Source organism: Notechis scutatus, chromosome 1, assembly GCF_049901735.1.
Source record: "Notechis scutatus isolate UNSWTSFEM ecotype Mainland chromosome 1, rNotScu1.2, whole genome shotgun sequence".
In the NCBI taxonomy this organism is placed as follows: Eukaryota; Metazoa; Chordata; class Lepidosauria; order Squamata; family Elapidae; genus Notechis; species Notechis scutatus.
Window position 1 is genome coordinate 191,110,382 of NC_142009.1, and position 19,782 is coordinate 191,130,163.

The window sequence follows — 19,782 nt, forward strand, 5'->3', positions numbered from 1 at the left end:
TCTATTAAACAATGTTATCTTGTTGGAAACATGCCTTTTCTCTGATAGTGCCCACCTTATGGAACAGCATACTCATAGAGATCCAGTTGGTCCCAACCCTGTTAGCCCTTCATAAGGTTCTCAAGACCTGGCTGTTTCCTCAGATGTTTGGATCAGAAGATTAGGAAAGCACTGTTGTTGATAATGAGTTTAAGATCAGAATGTATTACCAGTATTTCCTTCAAGAGTCATGAGATATTGTTTATAACTGTTGGCTTTTAACCTTTTATTCCAACCCAGTCACTGCTCTGAGATGGGGCAACCATATGAATTATTTCAATAATAAATAGCAGTACTCTGATACTCCAATTATAAATCACCCATGAAGGGTGCACAATGGTTGAAAGCACAAACTATAATCCATGGGCCAAGGTAATTGTTAAAATCAGCATTCACATTTATCAAATAAGCAGATCTGTGGACCATATAATAGGGTCCTCATCTATAGTGGGAAGGAATGCAATGTAAGCTTCATTAAAACTAGGGGAGAAGAATTTGTTAGAAAAAGCTTTAATATATCCCCCTAAAGAGGAAGAAATAGAAAACCAATGTTCTTTTTATACTAATCGGCTAAACATCTGTTAGGTCCAATACAGCATGTTGTTTCTGTTGATTATATAATCACTATATTCTACAGTTAAGGCAAAATATTTAACAGGTAGTTTCAATAATAAAATATTTAATTATTATCTTTATAAGCATACATCTTAAATAAAAACTACAAATGGGATAAATTAATCATTATTTTAAATACACATATTCCAAAAGTTGTAGTAGGCACATAGTATTTCAATGAATAACAAGTGAAATATGGATTTCTAAGCAAATTCATTATTTACTATATCAAATGAACTCAATATCTGAATTTTAGCAGATAAATATCCTATTCATTAAGACCAACATAAATTAATATCTGAAAGCCAGCTAATATTGAGCTAATTTTTTTTATCTTCTCTTCATTAATTTTAAACTAAAAAAATACATTATCCATATATACAATTCCACATATTAAACCAATTTTCACACATTCACTTTTCGCAAAGGCTAAAGACCAACACAAAACTGCTCATCAATTTATGCCCCTTTTCAAAACTTTCAGATATAACTTTCACATTAAGAGGAGTTTGGCAGCACATTTTCTAATTTTATTAAAAGGCATAGCTTGTCATGAACGGAGTTTTAGCTTATGAAGGCTTATGACTCCTAATAACACGTTGAAAAAGAGAATGTCATATTTTTGCTCATAGCCCAATACACTCCTCCTCTTCCAACATCTTCATATTTGTAACAAAATTACATAAAAAGAAAGATTATACCTCACAGGTATTAGCAAAGATAAATGTGGTGCCTTAGCAATAGATTGAAACAGTGATTTTATCTTTGTGGCGCTGACATACCCTTCATTTTACATAATTATTTTTGTAAGGCTTCAATATGCAGTTTGTTTAGAAATTAATCCCACTGGCCTAGATTAGGGATTACTTCTTAGTAAACATGCACAGAATTGAACCGGATTCATATAAAGTATTTTGCTTATGAAAAGAAATACACTTCTCTCGCTGCATCATCTCATTTGCATTCTTATGGTTTATTTGCAGATATAACCAACACTTCTATGGACAGTTAAACCAGATAGTATTAAACAGTATTCGGTATTGCCTACATTTATTTGTATTGGTGCATTACCTTTAACCAGATTGACTGATGTAGAATATATTTGGTAAATAGGAGAAACATGGGTATGAGCTTATTTTTATGTATGCATTCTTTTGGTTTGATACCACTAAACTGCAACCAACTGTTGCATTGGTTTCAAAAAATAACCTGGATCTATATAGTTTTACAGGACTATGGGTGTTTTTCAATTCTAAGAAATAATGTTCTGCTATTTTTCTGAAAAGCAGCAAATGATGGCAATTATTTGAGTGGGATTTCCACTCACATAATGGGATTTGCTTCCTTTTTCCTCTTTATTGGTAAGAGCCAATTTGAATGTATATTATCATGCCACAGGCCAAATGGATGCCCAATGTATAATTAAACAAAACTTACCATCATATGTTATAGAACAAACCTTAATAGTTCATCTGAAATGACACAGATGACTATTATATTTAATAATAATTTTGGCATCTGCTTCATTAAATTATTCATCCTACTAACTTGATTTTGTACAAGAAAAGGGAAGACAAAATGATGTAAATAAAATGTGATTTTTCTAATATTCATAAAGGGTTCTACTATGAGAAAGTCAATTTAGCACCAATTTGCTGTTGTTAAGCTAAATGGGAACTATTCTTTTATGAGCAATTCTAAGTAGGCAAGAATCTCAAGACCAGAAGACCAAACAAGAACTGATGCTTCCAATGGAGCAAGATCCTGAGCTAACTGAGAAATCATTTTCTCCAAAATATACCCATGGCGTGGCATAACAACATCATTCTTTTTTAAACACATTACAGGACACAGATCATTCCCACCATCACCTATATATACAATTTGTGAGTATTTAACTCTTGACGTGAAATTGCTTTCTAAAAATTCTTCTAAAACTTTCCTCTTACACAAATTTATGGGGCACTTTGTACAATCATGGATATGACAATTCTTTACAGAAAGATAGCCAAAGCTATCAAAACTTGCAGGGTTTGTAAACACTTCATCAAATAGTTGAAAAACATTTGCTGCTTTTAAAATCCAGTCAATAAAGACAGTATTGGAATCTGATATAATTATGCAATCAAAAAAACCTTTGTGTTTGCCAATAAAATCTAAAAGATTGATCATTCCTGAAGTAAATGGGATTGTTGTCATAGTTCTTTTCATATCTTCTTCTCTTACTCCATTATCTCCCAGATATCTAAAAACTCTGTCCATGTATTCTGTCCAGTGTCCCTTCTGATAGGAGTTTTTGATTTCATCAGGAAGTTTTGAACCCGGTGCACATTTAACAATCCAGCTATCACTGTTCTCATCTACAATTGTATGATCAAAATCAAAAACCAGTAGAAATCTCATTGTTGCTGGATATAAGTATAACCTGGAAATGAAAAAAAATAGTTTAATTATGAATGAAATAAATCATTTATATAATCATATTTTATTTGATAGCCTTAAAAAGAAAATTTTAGCTAGAAAACTAATACTGATATATATATTTATGACCCATCCTTGAAGTTAGGACTAACATGCACCCACACAAGCACATCCACACCATGGTCATGTGATTTCATTTTGGGCACTTGACAACTGGCTCACATTTATGACCAGCTGCACAGTTTCCAGCAAAAAAATGCCCATTTAGGAAAATGGATTCACTTAATGACCTTGTGGTTAATTTAACAACTATGGTGACTCACTTTATGACCATTGTAAAAATGGTTGTAAAATCAAGACAGGCCACATGATCTGCTTAACCATCACAGCAACTTATGGCCAAAATTCTGGGCAGAGTTGTCATTAAGTGAGGACTACCTATATATGATAGCATATATTTATAAAGTAATAATCAGTCAATACAAAAATTCAAAGACAAGGTATTTGATTATATTATCAAAAAGTATAGAACTGACACAGATAGAGATAAGAGAGATGTACATAGATGTACAATAAATCAATGATACTCACTGGATGATGTTTGAAACTTGAATTCATTGGAGTAAATCAAATATAGTGAATTTATCTCAGTTCTGCCAGAAAATGCTTGCAAGCCACTTAACTGTACAGAGACAGAGAGAAGAAAATGTATGTTCTTATTCTGATCAGGCTTGAATGAACCCAGAAAGACAGAGTTTTTCCCTGTACATTTTATCAATAAACTTGGTAAAGAGACAAGATTCAGCTTAAAGGTAAATTAGGCTAATCGCAAGCTGTGAAGTTTGTGGATAAACAAAGTACAAAGCTCACATTATTTCATAGTTTAGAATACCACAATATAATGAGATAACTGTATGCAACAAAGGGGACTCTATTATCAAACAAAAGCCAGATTCTACACATCATAAGAATATCTAAAATATTAGATATTTCAGAAACATCAATTCCTTGAACCCATTTGTAGCATGGGATTTTAAATGAAAGAGCTTAATAACTTTCCTCCAACCAGGTTTCATCAAAATATGTTGGAATAAAAATGGATGTCAACTATTAGAGCTAGAAGACATTCATCATCACATTAACATGTAGCTGACTTTACATTCTCATTGTATGGATTTTACTTTTTCAAAAACCTTGGCTAAAAGATGAGATTTGACTGAAAAGTTTCAATTGTCTTTGAAATTCACCAAACATGCCTGGACTCAATGAGGCCCATATTCTGTCATGTAAATCACTTTCAAAAAATACTGTAGCATACAAGATCAAAGCAAGCCGTAAAAGAAATGTATGGGCAATTAATATATCACGGAATCTGACTTGCTTTTGGCTCTCTTTAGAAATGGGCAAAGAACAGAATGAACATCTGCACTCTCCTGAATTTACAGTCAGTGGAGCAAATACATTTACATTTAAAAACAAACGTTTAGTTATACGATCCACAAAAATACTCGTTCCATTTGCAAACCCTGGACAGTCTGGCAAATGTAAACTATCAGAGAAGCAATTCATCTTGTTCTGCAGGGACGAGAATGCCATGTCAGTCAGAAATAGCTCAAAGCTTTGCCAAGCATTAGCAGATGGAAAGGTCATCCGCCAGGTGAGAATCTATGCAGCAAAGGCCACACTTGCTAATTAAAGGGACCCGTATTTCGCTAAGCTTCTCCACTGCCCGCAGCAGTCTATAGAGACGGTTTAAGGTCCTTTTTCGTACGATCGCTATCTTTACAAAAGCCACCAACCCGTCAGATGGCTCCTTGGCGGGGAATCTTAGGGGAGCAACGCTGCCAGGGACGCCGTGGGAAGAAGAGCCGCCAACGACGCGCCAAGGCTCCTCGCGCGCACAGCAGCCACTCATTGCGAGGCAATTGAACGGCTCCGACAAGGAGGCCAAAAGCCGGCCAGAGGACTTGCCTGGGCCACCGGCCCTGGGGGCGCCGCAGCAGACCTATCCCTCGGAGGCTGCCCGTCTTCCGACCGTGCCCTCTCGGCTTCGGCCCAAGCCCGGGGACGGAGCGAGAGAGCGAGGCGGTGAGGGCAGAAGCTGTCAGCCCGCACAAACGGGCGGAAGAGAGAAGAATCCAGCCGGCCCTAGCCTGGAAAAAAAAGAGAGGGAGAGAACCGGGAAGGCGGCCTCCCGGCGTCTACCTCGACGCCCGACCCGACTGACTTGCCCTGCAACGTCTTGGCCACGCCAGATCACGTGAACACCCAAACAAGTCTCGCACCCCTCCCCCCCCACAGCAGAGCGTCGCGTAACTTCGCCAAGCAGCCGTTCCTCGGTTGCCTGGCAACCGCAGAACACCCTGGTGCCTCGCGCTGCTTCCGTTAGGGCGTCTCGGGGCGGCCTCTTCCCCCCCACCACCACTCCCAATACTATGGGGGCGATGTTTCGCCCCGAGGTACGATTCGGCAGGCGCAAGGGACAGATGCGAGAGGCTACGCGTGAGTTTACGCGGGGTGGGGGGGAAGCAGAGGGAAGGAGGGGGGGCTGGAGCGGCCCTTGGTGGTCTCCGAGCCTGGGTTGTTTCCTTTTGCAGACGTCTCGTTCCCCAAACTGGATAACATTATCAATGCTCAATCAGTGCTCAAGTTCTTCGTTTTAAGCTCGGGCTACAATAATATGCTCCTTTATTGGAGGGAGGATCGCTGGGCGCGCGAGCCAGAGCTCAACGGATGCCGTTATAGTATCTCCGCCCACCGATTGATTTATTTCCTCAGTCTGCTCTGCCAGGGTGAGAAAAAGAATACGATCCGTCAGACTTCCTTAAGAGGACCTTGAAAGGCTTACACACTGTTCCACACAATATTGGATAATTAATACAGTGTTGGTATTGTGGTTCCCCCCCCCCCCCAAAAAAAAAAAAAACAAAAAACTTCGCAATTTAAGATGTGTGGACTTCAATTCCCAGATTTCCCCAACCTACATTTGGGCTGGGAAATTCTCAGCATACCAGCTTTGGAATTCTGAGAATTGAAGTCTTCACATCTTAAAGTGGCCAAGTTTGAAAAACACTGGTGTAAGTCAACTTTGTTTAGCTATGAGTTAGTGAATGAGCTACTTTTTGGTGTAAGATACAGACTAACACCCTCAGTTGAATTAAGCTATAAGTTTTCATCTGATGCATAATATTGCAGCCATGCCTCCCAGTTGTAACTAGTGAGACGTCTCAAATTGTTGTAGTGTGTAGAAAATAGACCACTGAAAGTAATTCCATTTCTGTTTCGTGTTGATTCTATATGGAATGAATGCCCTTGTTCCTAGAAAAATACATAGAATTTCCAGGTGAAAATAAGATCAGGTTACTGACTGATTTTCAAATTTCATTCTATGCTCAGAGTTATAGTGGATATAGCAAGTCTATATACTTTTGTGGGAAAAATTCTGAAGTGATTTGCCTTAGTCTGATTTTTTTTTACATATCAAAAACCTGGCATTTTAAGAGGTATGTACACTTTATATCCACTGTATCAGGTACCATATTACCATTGCTCCTTGTCCATTGGGGTGGAAAAGCATGACACATTCCCTTTCCCTCTATCGTACCTGTTCTTCATTAAATCTTTTGGGACAAAAATTCAAATGGTTGCTTCTGAATGAAAATATTTCATTTTTAATTGTAAAATTTGGTACATACATAATATAGGCATAGTTGCAGACTTGTTAAAGCCATTGTTAAGAAGGATTTGTGTACAAAGGTATGTGTGCACACACACACGTGTGGACACACGCACACACAAACACACACATATATATAATTTTTATCTCACCTTGATTAGTTCAGGGTGATGAATATATAGAATCCTGTTTTCACCTCCTACCTAGCCAGTTTTCATGCTTAAGGCAGGACTAGAATTAATTGGGAATCTGCTGGTTTCTAGGCTAGCATCTTAACCACTGTACCAAACTGGCTCTAATGTGTATGTAATGATCTTATAAACCACCTAATTTGTCACAATGCTGAGTAGTTTATAAAATAAAACAATTAAAAACAAAGATACACATAGCTTAAAAAATAAACACCTAATAAAGTTAATTACAAGAGTTTGGGCACTCATTCTAACACATTGTTTATTTAATTTATTTTTATTTTGCCCAGCAAATGATGAAGATGATGTGATGGAGGGGATATTTCTTCCAGTGGGAGTAGATCTTCACCAGATAACCATTTTGCCCAAAGCAGAATGGCAAAGAATTCAAGACAGTCTCACTGCTCGTGCAAGAGAAACAGCACAGATTCTTGCTGAAAAGAAAGCACGGAAAGATTTGCACTTAAAATCTCAAGCACTTGTGAAAAATTGGACCCACACTATTGCAGTAAGAAGAATTTGTGAATGCTAATGCTTTCAACTTCACTTGAAATGTATCTGTTCACAGAGTGAACTAGTATTACTGCTTATCTCTGTAGTGGCATCTGAGGGCCGTTGCTACTTTCATCAGAATGATGAAAGCAGCATCTCTTAGCAAGCTCTGCCCTTGTGGGAGTTGGGATTTTCTAAGATAGAACATAACGTACTAAGTTGGAATATGGTTTCATTTTGTCATCAGAATTTATGACAAATGTTCTATGAAACAGAACAATAGAGAACCCATCACATCCTGGTAAAATTATTCCCATGAGAAGGGAATACTTCTAAGACAATGGTATGGTTTTATTTAAAACTATGTAAGTATTGTTCATATCTTTAAAACTTATCCTACTTTTTTTTAAATAATATCCCTGATAAGATTATTTATACTTTCATCACAGGGTATGTCACAACAAAAACTGAAAGGCAAAAAAGTACGGCAAGAGAGAGAGGAGGAAGAAAAAAGAAAGGTTGACCTTGAAGAAGCAAAATACCAAGCACAGAAGCGAAAAGAGAAAATAGAAGAAGCCAAATTGCAACAGTATTATGAAAACGATAGAGTGAAAAGTTTTCATGTAATATAGATTACATTTTTTCTTCCTTTTAATTTTTGTCCATGTTGTAGTGTAGAAGACTGTTAAACATGAAACATATCTTTTACAGAGAGCCTTATTATATTCTGAAGTTTTAAAGGAAAGAGACGCTCAGATTGAATTTAAAAAGCAACACAAAAATTTGTACAAAAGCAGGAATGAGGCAATAGAACGTGACCGTCTAAAAGCTGTACAGTTGCAAGAAGAAAAAGATAAAATACAGCACATGAAGAGACTGCAGACTGCTAATGATCAGCTGGCACAGTAAATATAATACAAATATATTCTCTGCCAAGTAAAACTATTTCTCCCCCTTAAACACAATATAAAAATTAAGCTGTTTTAGTACTTAGGGTTTTCCTCCCCTGACGACTGCATGTCCTTTTCACTAATGCTAATGACCAAAACAAAAAACCCAAACTTTCATTCAGGCACTTTCTAAATGAGCAGCTGTTGCAGTATCCTCTTGTGTACATAGCCACCAATCATACCAGGCTCTTTCAGGGTTGCAACTTTAGGTGACATGCAGAAAACGAACAAGTACAGGTAGTTCTTGACTTACAATCACAACTGAGCCCAAAATGCCTGTTGCTAAGTGAGACAATTACGTGAATTTTGTCCCATTTTATGACTTTCCCTGCCTTTCACTTATTAAGTGAATCACTGCAATTAAGTTAGCAACACAGTTAAGTGAATCTGGCTTCCTCATTGACTTTGCTTTGCATTGACTTTGCTTCTCAGAAGGCTGTAAAAGGTGATCACATGACCCTGGGACACTGCAAAGGCCATAAATGTGGGTGAAAAATGGTCATAAGTCACTTATTTCAGAGCCATTGTAACTGAATAGTCACTAAACAAACTTGTAAGTCGAAGACTATCTGTAGTAAATAAACTATAAAGGCAAGGTGTGAGAGAAAAGGAAAGCTAATTACATCTAGCTAATTAAGATTAATTATCCCTAGTTTTCCATCTTTGAAAAACACTTAATGCTTCATTTGTTGTCTTTTCTCTTTAAATTTCATACTTTTTTTTCCTATGTGATCTTTTTTTACTATACATGTTTTCCTACATATCTCATTCTCACTGCATTGTTTACTTTTCTGTTTTCCTTGACATATCCTACTTGCATTTCCATATAACACAATGGGCAGAAGCATGTCCTTATGCCCAGTTACCTTGGCTTTTTTGACTATTTCCATTACGTGCAAGAGACCACATACAGTATACTTCATTTAAACAACTGCCTTATAAAGCGACTATCCAGTTATGATAGTGATGAGAAGGTAACTTTGCAGTCTGCTTGAGTTCTCTTGTTCAGCCCTTTTCACTTTCCAAAAATTTTAATTTGTGAGAATTGCTTTGTATTTTTCCTACCTTTTTTTAGCCTTAACCATTCCTTGCTCTCTTTGGCAACATTCTTTGCAACTATATTTTTCCTCCAAATACAAATGATAGAATACTTTGTTCATTTCTTCAATATTTTCAGTAATCATTTACTTACATATATTTTTCTTCATCATGCCATCATTCCTATTAGCATAGCCCTACCAATTCAGTGGCACTTGGTAAAATAATTATTTCACTTCATTGTAACCAGCTTCTACATACTCTTTCTTAAAATCAAGTTTATTTTCATTCTGCTGGGAGATTTAAAAATTTCCACACAGGTGTTTTATTTTCTTCTCCAGTTATTCTACAGTTGCTTGTGCATTACTTTCTTTCACTTTTTTCCTTCCTTGTTTATTTTCCCACCAAGATCCTCTCTTGGAATTACCAAATAATGTCCTGTCCTTCAGAACTCCTTAATATTCTTTTTTCTCAACATTTTACTACTGGCAGATTAATCACTCTTAGATTCAGATCCCTCATCTTCTAACAGTTTTCCATGATGAACAAATTATGCTTTGAGAATCATTCTCATGTTCATGTATGTTTGATACTTCATCCACTTATTCAGAACAATTATTTTTAAAATTACATATTCATTGATCATTAATGGATCTTGAAACGGCCTAATAATTTTTATTATGTTCTGGCCTTGTTCCTGTCTATCTAATTATGTTACCTTGCACAGTAACTGATTCATCGGGATCATTTATTTAGAATGTTGGACAATTGTTCCCCAAACTCATTTTTCATGCTATTCTTATTATAATACTCTGGATCATAATAAGCAGATATCAGCAGCCTATGAATTTTATGATTTCGTATACATGCACAGCAGTCTAGATGACACCAATTCACCTTTTCTAAAACATTTTAGCTTTTTCATTCAAAATGTATTCATACTTAAATCTACACTTTGATCTCCATGCCTGCATTTGTCACCTCCAAAAGACTAGCCCATTCTTCATTCAGATCGCTTACATCCTTCCCCTCATGCTCTTTACCCTGTATTTCTTTCACGTTTTTCCATTATAGTCTATATACCATGATCATCCATAGACATAAATTGCTCATTATGGCTTTGACCAACTTGGATGTAAGTAGTGTACTAATGCAGAATATGCACATTTTTTCCTTCCTGCCAAAAATTACTCTCCTCCCAAAAATAACTTGCTAGGAACTGAAAAAGGTCTGAGTTTTGGAGATTTCAATATCACTTGTAAAGGAATCTTGGTGATAATTAGACTGAAAGTTCAGCAATATTTGGAGAACCATAAACTCCCCATTCCTACTTTAGTCCATAAATGCTCATTCTCTTTTTTAGGATAAAGGAGCATGAACGGTTAGCAAACATAAGAAAGTTAGAAGAGAAAAAAGAAAGGGAAGAACTTCTGGAGTTGACCAAGTTATATCATTTGGAAATGCAGGAAAAAGAGCAAGCAGAACGTGAACAGAAGGTTAAACGAAGACAAGCCCATCTGGTATGTTGTGAGAATCTGATAACTAAATACTTGGCCATTAGTTGCAATGTAGAGATAAGAAACTGCAGCCTTCCAGATATTTAGGCTGACAATTCTCATAATCCTTGATGAGCATAATTGGAGCATAATCCAAATTATCAGATTGCCATAGGCTGCCTATGCTAAATGAAAGAACACTTCTCAATCCTTATAATATTCAACACTTTTAGGGGTGCTGATTTTGAATACTCTCTTGCCAAGTTATTCAGACATTTGTTTCTAAAACTGGAAAAAGAATTGATAACGGTGCATGATCAAAGGTCTACATTCTGGGGAAGTGAGAGATTTGAAAATTCAGACATTGATTCAAAATCGATGAGTCTTTTGACAGTAATAGTAATTTCTGCCATAGATTAAATGGTGGGAAATACTGTTGAACTACAATATCCAATCCCCTGCCAGCAAGTATATAGTTTCACCTATATATAAAATAGATTTTATATTTAATTATATTTTTGCAGGGAGTTGCCTGCAGTTTCTAAAATCTTATATATGTGTAAAATGGCATGTTCATTGCTTGCTTCTTTCTTGCAGGGGCAGCAAGTCTTGCAGACTTTGTTGAAGCAGCACAAAATACTTTTAGTTCTCATTGTTTGAGTTTAGAAATGCATACTATGCTTCATGTTCTCTTTTTTTCCTCCATAACGAAAGGAAGAACTGAGAAGGGCATCAGCAAATACCATGGAGCATTAGCAGTTTTTTCCGACTACATAATGTATCATTATATCACCGTGGTTCTTTGTTCTGGTACACCAAAAGAACTTTACCTAACTCTTTAGCTAGCATGGAGTTATTTCAAGCAGCGTTACATTCCTGAATTTTACTTGAATTGACATCTCTTGACACATTAACTTGTGAGATGCAAATCAGAAAAGGTTGCAGATTGTAGGGGTTTGCCTGTCTGATCTTATCAGTATGCAGGCATGTAATATAAAGGGAGAGATACTGGTTTAGTAGGTCTGCACCCATGACTTGTCTTGTGGCCAAGAAAGTACAGACATGGAAGCAGTCTTAAGAAGGGAGAATAGTGTGCAGACACAGCATGGGGCTAATCAGATTTTAAAGCATTATGCTTTTTTCCTTTTGATCCCATCTAAAGCTCCTGTTATTTAAAAGGCTAAGCTTGTTTGCTTTCCTGCCTTTTCGTTCTGAATACCTTAGAAATGTATTTGCTTGTTGCTTTCAGCTCCTAAATTCAAGTTTTTCTCCCAGTACCCTTTCATTTTCTCGATGGATAAATTTGTTTCTCATCCTCCGTCTTGAAATAATAAGAAAAAATACCATCAGCTGAGCCAAGACAAAGTCACCTAATTAAAACAATTTAGTGGTGGCTAGAGCAATAGCACTTTAGAGTTATATACAGCTTCACAATGCTTTACAGTCCTCTCTAAGTGGTTTACAGAGTCTGGGTCCTCATTTTACCACCTCGGAAGGCTGAGTCAACCTTGAACAGGTGACAGTCGGCAGAGTGAGCCTGCAATACTGCATTCTAACTACTGTTTTACTATGTCTGTTATAAACTCAATCTCCAGTTCTTTTTTGCCCTTCACCGGGGCAGTGGCCTCTTTTTTTTCTGGCACAAAGATTTAAGGACTAGAAATCCCCCACCACCACCACCACCACCACACACACACACACATTTTGTTGTAGCTCTTCTCTATCCTTTAGGCTTCTGGTATTATAACAATTTTAATTATTTTTTAAAAAGTCTCCAAAAATCTCTTAATTATAATTTCTCTCCTCCTAGCATTCTTGATCCTTTCTTCTCTCTACCGCCTCCCCGTCTTTTCCTTTGATTTTCCAAAATCTTATCCAAATTTGTTTCAGCAACTTTTCCCTCAAATATGTCTTTGAGTTCTGCTTGTTGGTTTTAGAAGAATTCAAATTTTCTATCTCCATCAATGTGAAGGATTAGGTTAAATTTAATTCTACATATGAGTAAGAGCTATGCTGGAAGACTTAAAGTAGTAAACAAGAAAAATACTAATTGCATGTAGCAACAAAGCAATGCCATTGAAAGCTGCAACTCAGAGACTCTTTACCTAAGAATTGGGAGAGTGAGAATTTGGCAATGAAGTGAATGTTTAGTTTTGTCTTATTATTTTAAAGGCATATGTTGCTGACCAGGTAACTCTCAAAGCTATAGAAAAACAAAAACAAGAAGAGGAGGATGAGAGAATTCGAATACATTTTAAAGCAAAGCAAGCAATGGATAAGTTGAAGAAAACAAAAGAAGAAGAGTTATGCAGGTACATGAAAATAATGATTAAATTAAAATGCATGACTAAAAATAAAGATGCAGTTTTCCAGATAATTACGTACCTTCCTGTAGAGATTCTATTGTAGGTCTCCTTAATATTACAAACATGTAACATTTTAGCAGACTGAAGACCACAAGTATACAAAATATTCTGTATTAGAGAAAAAACATTTGAGATATTTCAAAACATTGTGTTCTTCTTCCACACCATACTTCTTGTAGCTATCCTGGGAGCTGTTGAGAGTGTTCTGCAAATAAATCTGGAGAGTATCAAAGGATACTTACTGGACACAGGGCAATTCTGAATGTTTTTCAGGCATACTTACTTCATTCTTTACTAAAGATGGTCGTGTGTAGCCAACCTTCGATAATCTTGAAAATACTAGGCAGATTTTGGGAGACCAGAAGGAGATGATAGACTAGACTGGGAAGTTGAAAAGTGGTCCCAGAAGGCAGTGACCCATTCCTCCTTACAGTTGCGAAGAAAACAACATGGCAGGAATGAAGCTAAATTTAACAGTCTTTACTTTTCATTTTATGAAACATAAAAGATTAATTTTCTGAACCTTTTAAGATATGATACAAATAATGGCTGGATTCCATTGAGAAATTGCCTTGGAGTTCCATTCACTGAGTGCATTATTGATTCCCCTCCTGTTCATTGCTCCTCTGGGAAGTCCATGAATGATTGAGGAACTCTGAGGAATATGGTAGTGATAGCATAAAGGACTGCAGAAGAAATGGAAATTGAATTGAAATGTATTTCACTGGTGCAAGGACCTCATGCAGTCAAAGAACATATCATCCAAAATCAGCTGCATCGGTATGGCACTGTATATGCTAGTATATAAAAATTGGGAGTTGCACAAAAGTTCTTTGTTCAGTTAGGACATCAATATGGAGTTCCTGAATCATTTGTTAAGCTCATTCTTCTCCAACCTTGGTCTTTCAGATATGTAAGATTATGACCCATACCCTTCTAGATATTGGCTAAGAAAGGTAGATATTGTACATTTACACAGAGTATCTCTAGTGAGCATCAAATTAGGAAAGCAAACTCCTTTCCATGCTAAGGCTTTGCTGGCCCAATAAATGCCTGAAGTAAACTGTAAAGTTGTATTTTTATAATCAACCTTCATAATAAATAGAGATAGTAAAATAAAATGGACTACCTAAAGCTCATATTCTCAACAATTAGTTTCCAATCATTTATACTGTTAATTCAGTTTATCAGAGCAATGCATACTCCACAGTACACAAGAAAGCAGTCTGTGATTCATTAACATTTCTAGGATTGCAGTTGTGAAGGCCTGAAAACAGACACAGCTGCTTTTATGAGTTGCAGACAGATGCTACATTCATACATTCCAAAGTGTATCTTCTGATTCAAATCCAAACTGCTCTACAACTCAATTTCACGATTTGTATAGTAGAAGCATAATTTATTTCTGGATTAAAATGGAGGTATTTGTAGTGATATATAATTATTGTACAAATAAGCAACCACTCTTCTTTGCCAAGCCACTCACAAGAGACTGCTTTATAGATAATAAGCTGCACCCGTCAGTCATCTATTCTGGTGGGTGAAGAATTCCTGTGTATCCTTATTGTCATTCTCTGAATGGTATTTACTCCTATTTCTTGAAAGAGACAGGAGCTGTCTGTGTCAATTGGGGCTTCCCTCTTCTAACAGAAAGTGGCTTCTATCCACTGTGAAATTTAATTAAGGTATATTTCAGACTGCTTTCTATCCAGTGTAGAATCAAAGTGATACTTCAGACTCTGCTAGCATACAAGGCAGTAAGTACTGAACCATTACAGATTAATGGAAGAGCAAAGGGAAAGGATTACTAACCGCCTTTTAGCACGAATGAAAAAGAAGATGGGTGATGAAGATGAGCGTATTGCAAGAGAAATTGCAGAGAAAGAAGAGGAGCAAGCTAAAGAGGAGCAAGCTAAAGAAGAAAAACTCCAGGCCGATTTGAAATCCATTGCAGAACACAGAGTCAACGTGGTAAGAAAAAATCCAGGTTACTTGTATTCTTTTTGACATGTTCCACTATCGCAGGGGTCTTCAAGCTTGGCAAGTTTAAGACTTGTGGACTTCAACTCCCAGAATTCCTGAGCTAACATGACTGGAGGAGGAATGCTGGGAGTAGAAGTCCACAAGTCTTAAACTTGCCAAGTTTGAAGACCCTTGCACTATTGCATAGTAATCAGCTTTTAAAATTACACTGTTCCAAGTGTATAGTGACCTGTCCTGAGCTACCTTGCATGGAGCAGGTTTAATTGAAATAATAGCATTTTCTTTCAAATAGAAGTACTGAAAGGGTTGCCCAAGGTATTACAGAATCAGGGCAACTAATTATTTTGTAGCACGTTACACAGTCATCAGTTTTCAGATTTTATTAGAGGATGCAGATAAGATTGTCTTATTTCAGATAAAAATGAAAGAAGAAAAAGAAAAAGAGGAGAGATTGGAAAGTCAAAAATTACTTATTGGACTGATGGAAGCAGACCGGATCTATCAAGAACTGGAGAAGGATAAGATACATAGAAATTATTGTGCAAACTTAAAATTGCAAGAAGCTCATGTCGCACAGATAGTAAGTATATATATTATAATACTTTGAAAGTATTTCAACTTATAAAATTTCTGTTCAGTCCTAGGGAGGTGAAAGGATACTTCCGTATCAGGCAAAGCTTTATTTCCAATTTGGGTTGTGCAAATACATTAAAGGGAACTTCCCATCCTCAGATAACATTACAGCTACAGTATAATAGACCAGGATCATGATTAGTACAATGCATTAAAAAAAGACCATCTCCATATCAGAGCCAGAGATCACAGAAATATGTTTTCTTCCCCATCAAAGAATCCCAGGATTGAATTAAGTCAAACAACTTGTAGAGAGAACTCTCCTTTTCATGTAATCTTTACAGCACTATAAATGTTTGCAGACTATTCATGCCTCATTTCTAAATGGAAGTAAATTTTGATAATCTCATAAAGGAATTTTGGCTGACATTTAAAATAAACAACAAAGCATATCAATTATTAAAACTAACAGGGCTTACAATCTTACTGGCAATCCATAAAGATGAATGACCTTGTGATTTAAATGTCAAGACCTAAGACCCCAATACAGAAGTTTTAATTTCTCATATTTTGCATCCAAAAAGACATGAAGTTTAACTTGTATTCCAGTCATTTGTGCAAGAACATATTTTAATTGCAGCCTATAAAGCTAATCTCAAAATGCTTAAAAGCAAGTTTGTTTGTAATATGAATTTATATGTTTGATATGCAAATTTATTTTTTTGATTAATTTTTTTTATACTGCACTCATGTATTGGGCTTGGGTTCAAAGAAAAAAGATTTCTACAAGGATTAGCACACATATACGGTATATGCTTTAAAAAAAATTTCCCAATACAGGCTGAAAAAATAGCAAGAGGAGAAAATGAGAAGCAGGAGGATGCTGAATACGTTAGACAGAAAGAAGTGATTGCATTATACAGGGAGCAGGAATTCCAGAAATATGGAAAGAAAATAATTGATGAACAATCTAAGACTACTCAGAATCTCTACCCACTTCTCAAAGGACTGCATGAAGGCATTCCTACTTTCAGTGGCCCAGCTTATAATGAAGATCAACATTGTTGTGAGAAGCAGCCTATTCAGCCACCCTACATAGGCGAAACAGCTCAAGAAATGAAGCTATTAAACGAACAAAAATATGATCATACTAAAGCACGATTAGGATTTACATGGTAAAACCATTTGGATGGATAAAATAGAAATGTAACATCTTTTTCATAATCCAAATAGTGAAAAGTAGAATAAAAAGCAAGTTTATAATAAAAATTGTAGCTTGATATAGCTGTCTTTGCAGAAAGCTCAGAAAACTTGATACGAAACCATGTATGTTTTCAAGCAGAATGAAAATTATGCAAGGTTTAAAAAGAAATATAATTGTAGTGAAATTCTAATTCATAATTCTAACTTAACATTTTATTTGTAATTTATGGAACAAATTACTTGATTATTTTAAAACTTTTGGTTGGAAATAAAATGTAGTTGATCCTCAGTAGCATCCTTCATTCTTCCATTGAGTCTTCCTTTGTATTACTGTGTGATTTATACCTGATTTTCTACTACAACAAATACTCAGGACGGAACAAAATTCAGTAAGTACATAAAATGCTTGTCAGTCAGTCATTAAAAACCTGGCAAAAAGATATTTCTCTACAGATTTTCTTAATGACTAAATATTAACTTCCAAAGGAATACATTCTGCTGTCTGAGAGATTCAGTATATAGAAGTCTTCCAGTCTCTCATGCCACAAAGTTTGGCTTCAAAAGGTCTCTCCTGCACATAACAACTGCACCTATCGTGTTTCTCACAAAATAAGGCCGGGCCTTATTTTTTTTGAGCCCCGAAAAAATGGCTAGGACGTCTTTTCGGGGATGAATTTCTCCCCCCCCCCCATGCACCAGCGCCATCTCCCAACAACAGCATCTGAGTCGCTCCCGCTTTCCCCCCGTCCCTGTAACAACAGGAAAAAAAAGATTTTAAGGTACTTGGGAGCGCCGTGCGCTGCGTTTTGGTTTAATCCCGAGCGGCTGGGTGGGCGTGAGAAGAGCTGAGCGAGCGTCTCTGCTGCTGCTACCCTTGGTGCTCCAGCCTCGGGCTCTGCAAGTTTGCAAAAGTCCCGGTGCGCAGCCCATTCCTGCATTCCAAGCACCCAGGCCGAGCTGCAGCTGTCCCTCTCTTGCCAGTGCCGTCTCCAACAGCGGCAGCAGTGGCGGGAACCGTGGAAGCATTTTAGCCGCTTCTCGGGTGGGGGAGCCACCTCCGTAACTTCCACGGTTCCCACTGCTACCGCTGTTATTGGAGACGGCGCTGGTGAGAGAGGGACAGCTGCAGCTCAGCCTGGGCGCTTGGAATGCAGGAACGGGCTGCGCACCGGGACTTTTGCAAACTTGCAGAGCCCGAGGCTGGAGCACCAAGGGTAGCAGCAGCAGAGACGCTCGCTCGGCTCTTCTCACACCTACCCAGCTGCTCGGGATTAAACCAAAACACAGTGCGTGGCGCTCCCAGGTACCTCAAAATCTTTTTTTTTCCCCTGTTAAGGGGACGGGAAAAGCGGGAGCGACTCAGACGCTGTTGTTGGAGACGGCGCTGGCGAGAGAGGCACCAGCACCGGTGGGAACCGTGGAAGTTATGGAGGCCTGAGAAGCGGCTGAAACGCTGCCGGACATCCATGCCGATGCCGCCCACCTGCTGACCCGGGTGAGGGGTAAGGGAGCCCTCCGTGCTCCACCATGGTGTTAGGGGCGGCTGATGGTGAGGCATAGCTGCCCGCGGGGCACTCCGAATGTCAAGTTCCCCCCCGCCTTCCCCCCCAATATCGCATGTTTAAAACTAGGCCTAAATTTGGGGGGGAGGGGCTTAATTTCATTTTATGCCTAGAAAACATGCTGGGTCTTCCTATTTGGGGGGGGTGTATTGTTGGAGAAACATGGTATTTGTAATAGAAATGGTTTCATAGGCCCAAAGTTTTGATGTTTAATACCATTATCTTAAATAGTGCTGTGTAAGCAGTAGGTCATCAGTGCAGACCTTTTGATAAAACTGTAATATGATCCTAGACCCTCACAGTAGTTAGGCTAATTGCAATACTTTGCAACCATTTTCCAAGGGTAGCCCCATGCAGAGTGAATTGGAGTAGTTTGGATGCGATACCTTGTCAGCTTTGACCAACTCAGGTTGCGCATCACAGTTGCTATCTGTAAATTTCATTTCAATGGAGCATCAAGTAGTCCCAAATGACGAAGTTTTCTTTAGTAGAAGAAATGGGCTAAAGCTCTCTTGAGTCCAAGAGCACTGCTACTTTGCCTGGAACAAATTTTAGCATGTTTTCCCTCATTCAGCCCATTGAATAGGCAACCTCAATGATACAATGTTATCTGAACCATTAAAATATTTTAAATAAAAAAGTTGAAAGCAATGTACTGGGAGAAAGCGCTGTATTTTAAAACGAGTAAAATTGGATGTCCACTAATATTGTACATTGTTCTTTATTTTCTGTTAGTATGACAAAATAACTTATGCAACAAACATAAGTTTCTAGATGTATCTTACAAGAAAACTCTTCATGACATTTGCTAACAATCAGATTTAGAAGAAGACTTACTCTGATCTTTCAGTTGGCTTTCAGCTACTGTTTCTTCACTTTAAGAGTTCTTGGGGCATTCATTAATCTTACAATCTTCCATTTTATTTTTGGTCTTTTTTTAAAGACTAGTTGCTAGGTTGGAAAAAAGGACTACACTCAAATGTTTCAAATTTCTGCTAACCTATTCCGGTTCACCACAGCCAACACAACTCCAGAATCCTATCAGAAAAATATAAATTATCCACCTGCAAGAAAATGTCCTTCTGTTGATGAGTTGAAGACCAATTTAAGGAATGATGCTATAGTCCTATTAATGCCTACTTATAAAGCCATTTAATTCAGAGTTTATTTTTACTTA

The 19,782-nt window shown here is 37.3% G+C and overlaps 2 protein-coding genes across 4 annotated transcripts; one reads left to right on the forward strand and one right to left on the reverse strand.

Moving 5' to 3' along the window:
- Window positions 1-701: 701 nt before the first annotated feature.
- On the reverse strand, window positions 702-5,279 carry PHOSPHO2 (phosphatase, orphan 2). 3 transcript variants are annotated; one of them, XM_087949757.1, is made up of 3 exons: window positions 5,255-5,279; window positions 3,667-3,757; window positions 702-3,079 (listed from the first exon to the last, which is right to left on the reverse strand). In XM_087949757.1, the coding sequence occupies exon 3, from the start codon at window positions 3,055-3,057 to the stop codon at window positions 2,332-2,334; it is 726 nt and encodes a 241-aa protein (XP_087805883.1). In that variant the 5' UTR covers window positions 3,058-3,079; window positions 3,667-3,757; window positions 5,255-5,279; the 3' UTR covers window positions 702-2,331. The 3 variants fall into 3 exon arrangements, with proteins under 3 accessions (XP_087805883.1, XP_026540840.1, XP_087805884.1); XM_026685055.2 differs by lacking the exon at window positions 5,255-5,279 and adding an exon at window positions 5,047-5,175; XM_087949758.1 differs by lacking the exon at window positions 5,255-5,279 and adding an exon at window positions 4,847-4,969 and having other exon boundaries at window positions 3,667-3,752.
- Window positions 5,280-5,374: 95 nt separating this feature from the next.
- Window positions 5,375-17,340, forward strand: CFAP210 (cilia and flagella associated protein 210). The gene is made up of 9 exons (XM_026685056.2): window positions 5,375-5,577; window positions 7,233-7,450; window positions 7,884-8,057; window positions 8,146-8,339; window positions 10,786-10,942; window positions 13,091-13,230; window positions 15,063-15,255; window positions 15,683-15,847; window positions 16,681-17,340. The coding sequence occupies exons 1-9, from the start codon at window positions 5,511-5,513 to the stop codon at window positions 17,017-17,019; spliced, it is 1,647 nt and encodes a 548-aa protein (XP_026540841.1). The 5' UTR covers window positions 5,375-5,510; the 3' UTR covers window positions 17,020-17,340.
- The last annotated feature ends 2,442 nt before the right edge of the window (window positions 17,341-19,782 follow it).

Coding starts and splice junctions, on each gene's coding strand:
- CFAP210 (XM_026685056.2), top strand. CDS start 5,511: ATGGGGGCGATGTTTCGCCCCGAGGTACGATTCGGCAGGCGCAAGGGA. Junction 8,058..8,145: donor ATAGAGTGAAAAGTTTTCAT/GTAATATAGATT, acceptor TATCTTTTACAG/AGAGCCTTATTATATTCTGA. Junction 13,231..15,062: donor AAAGAAGAAGAGTTATGCAG/GTACATGAAAAT, acceptor GAACCATTACAG/ATTAATGGAAGAGCAAAGGG.
- PHOSPHO2 (XM_087949757.1), bottom strand. CDS start 3,057: ATGAGATTTCTACTGGTTTTTGATTTTGATCATACAATTGTAGATGAG.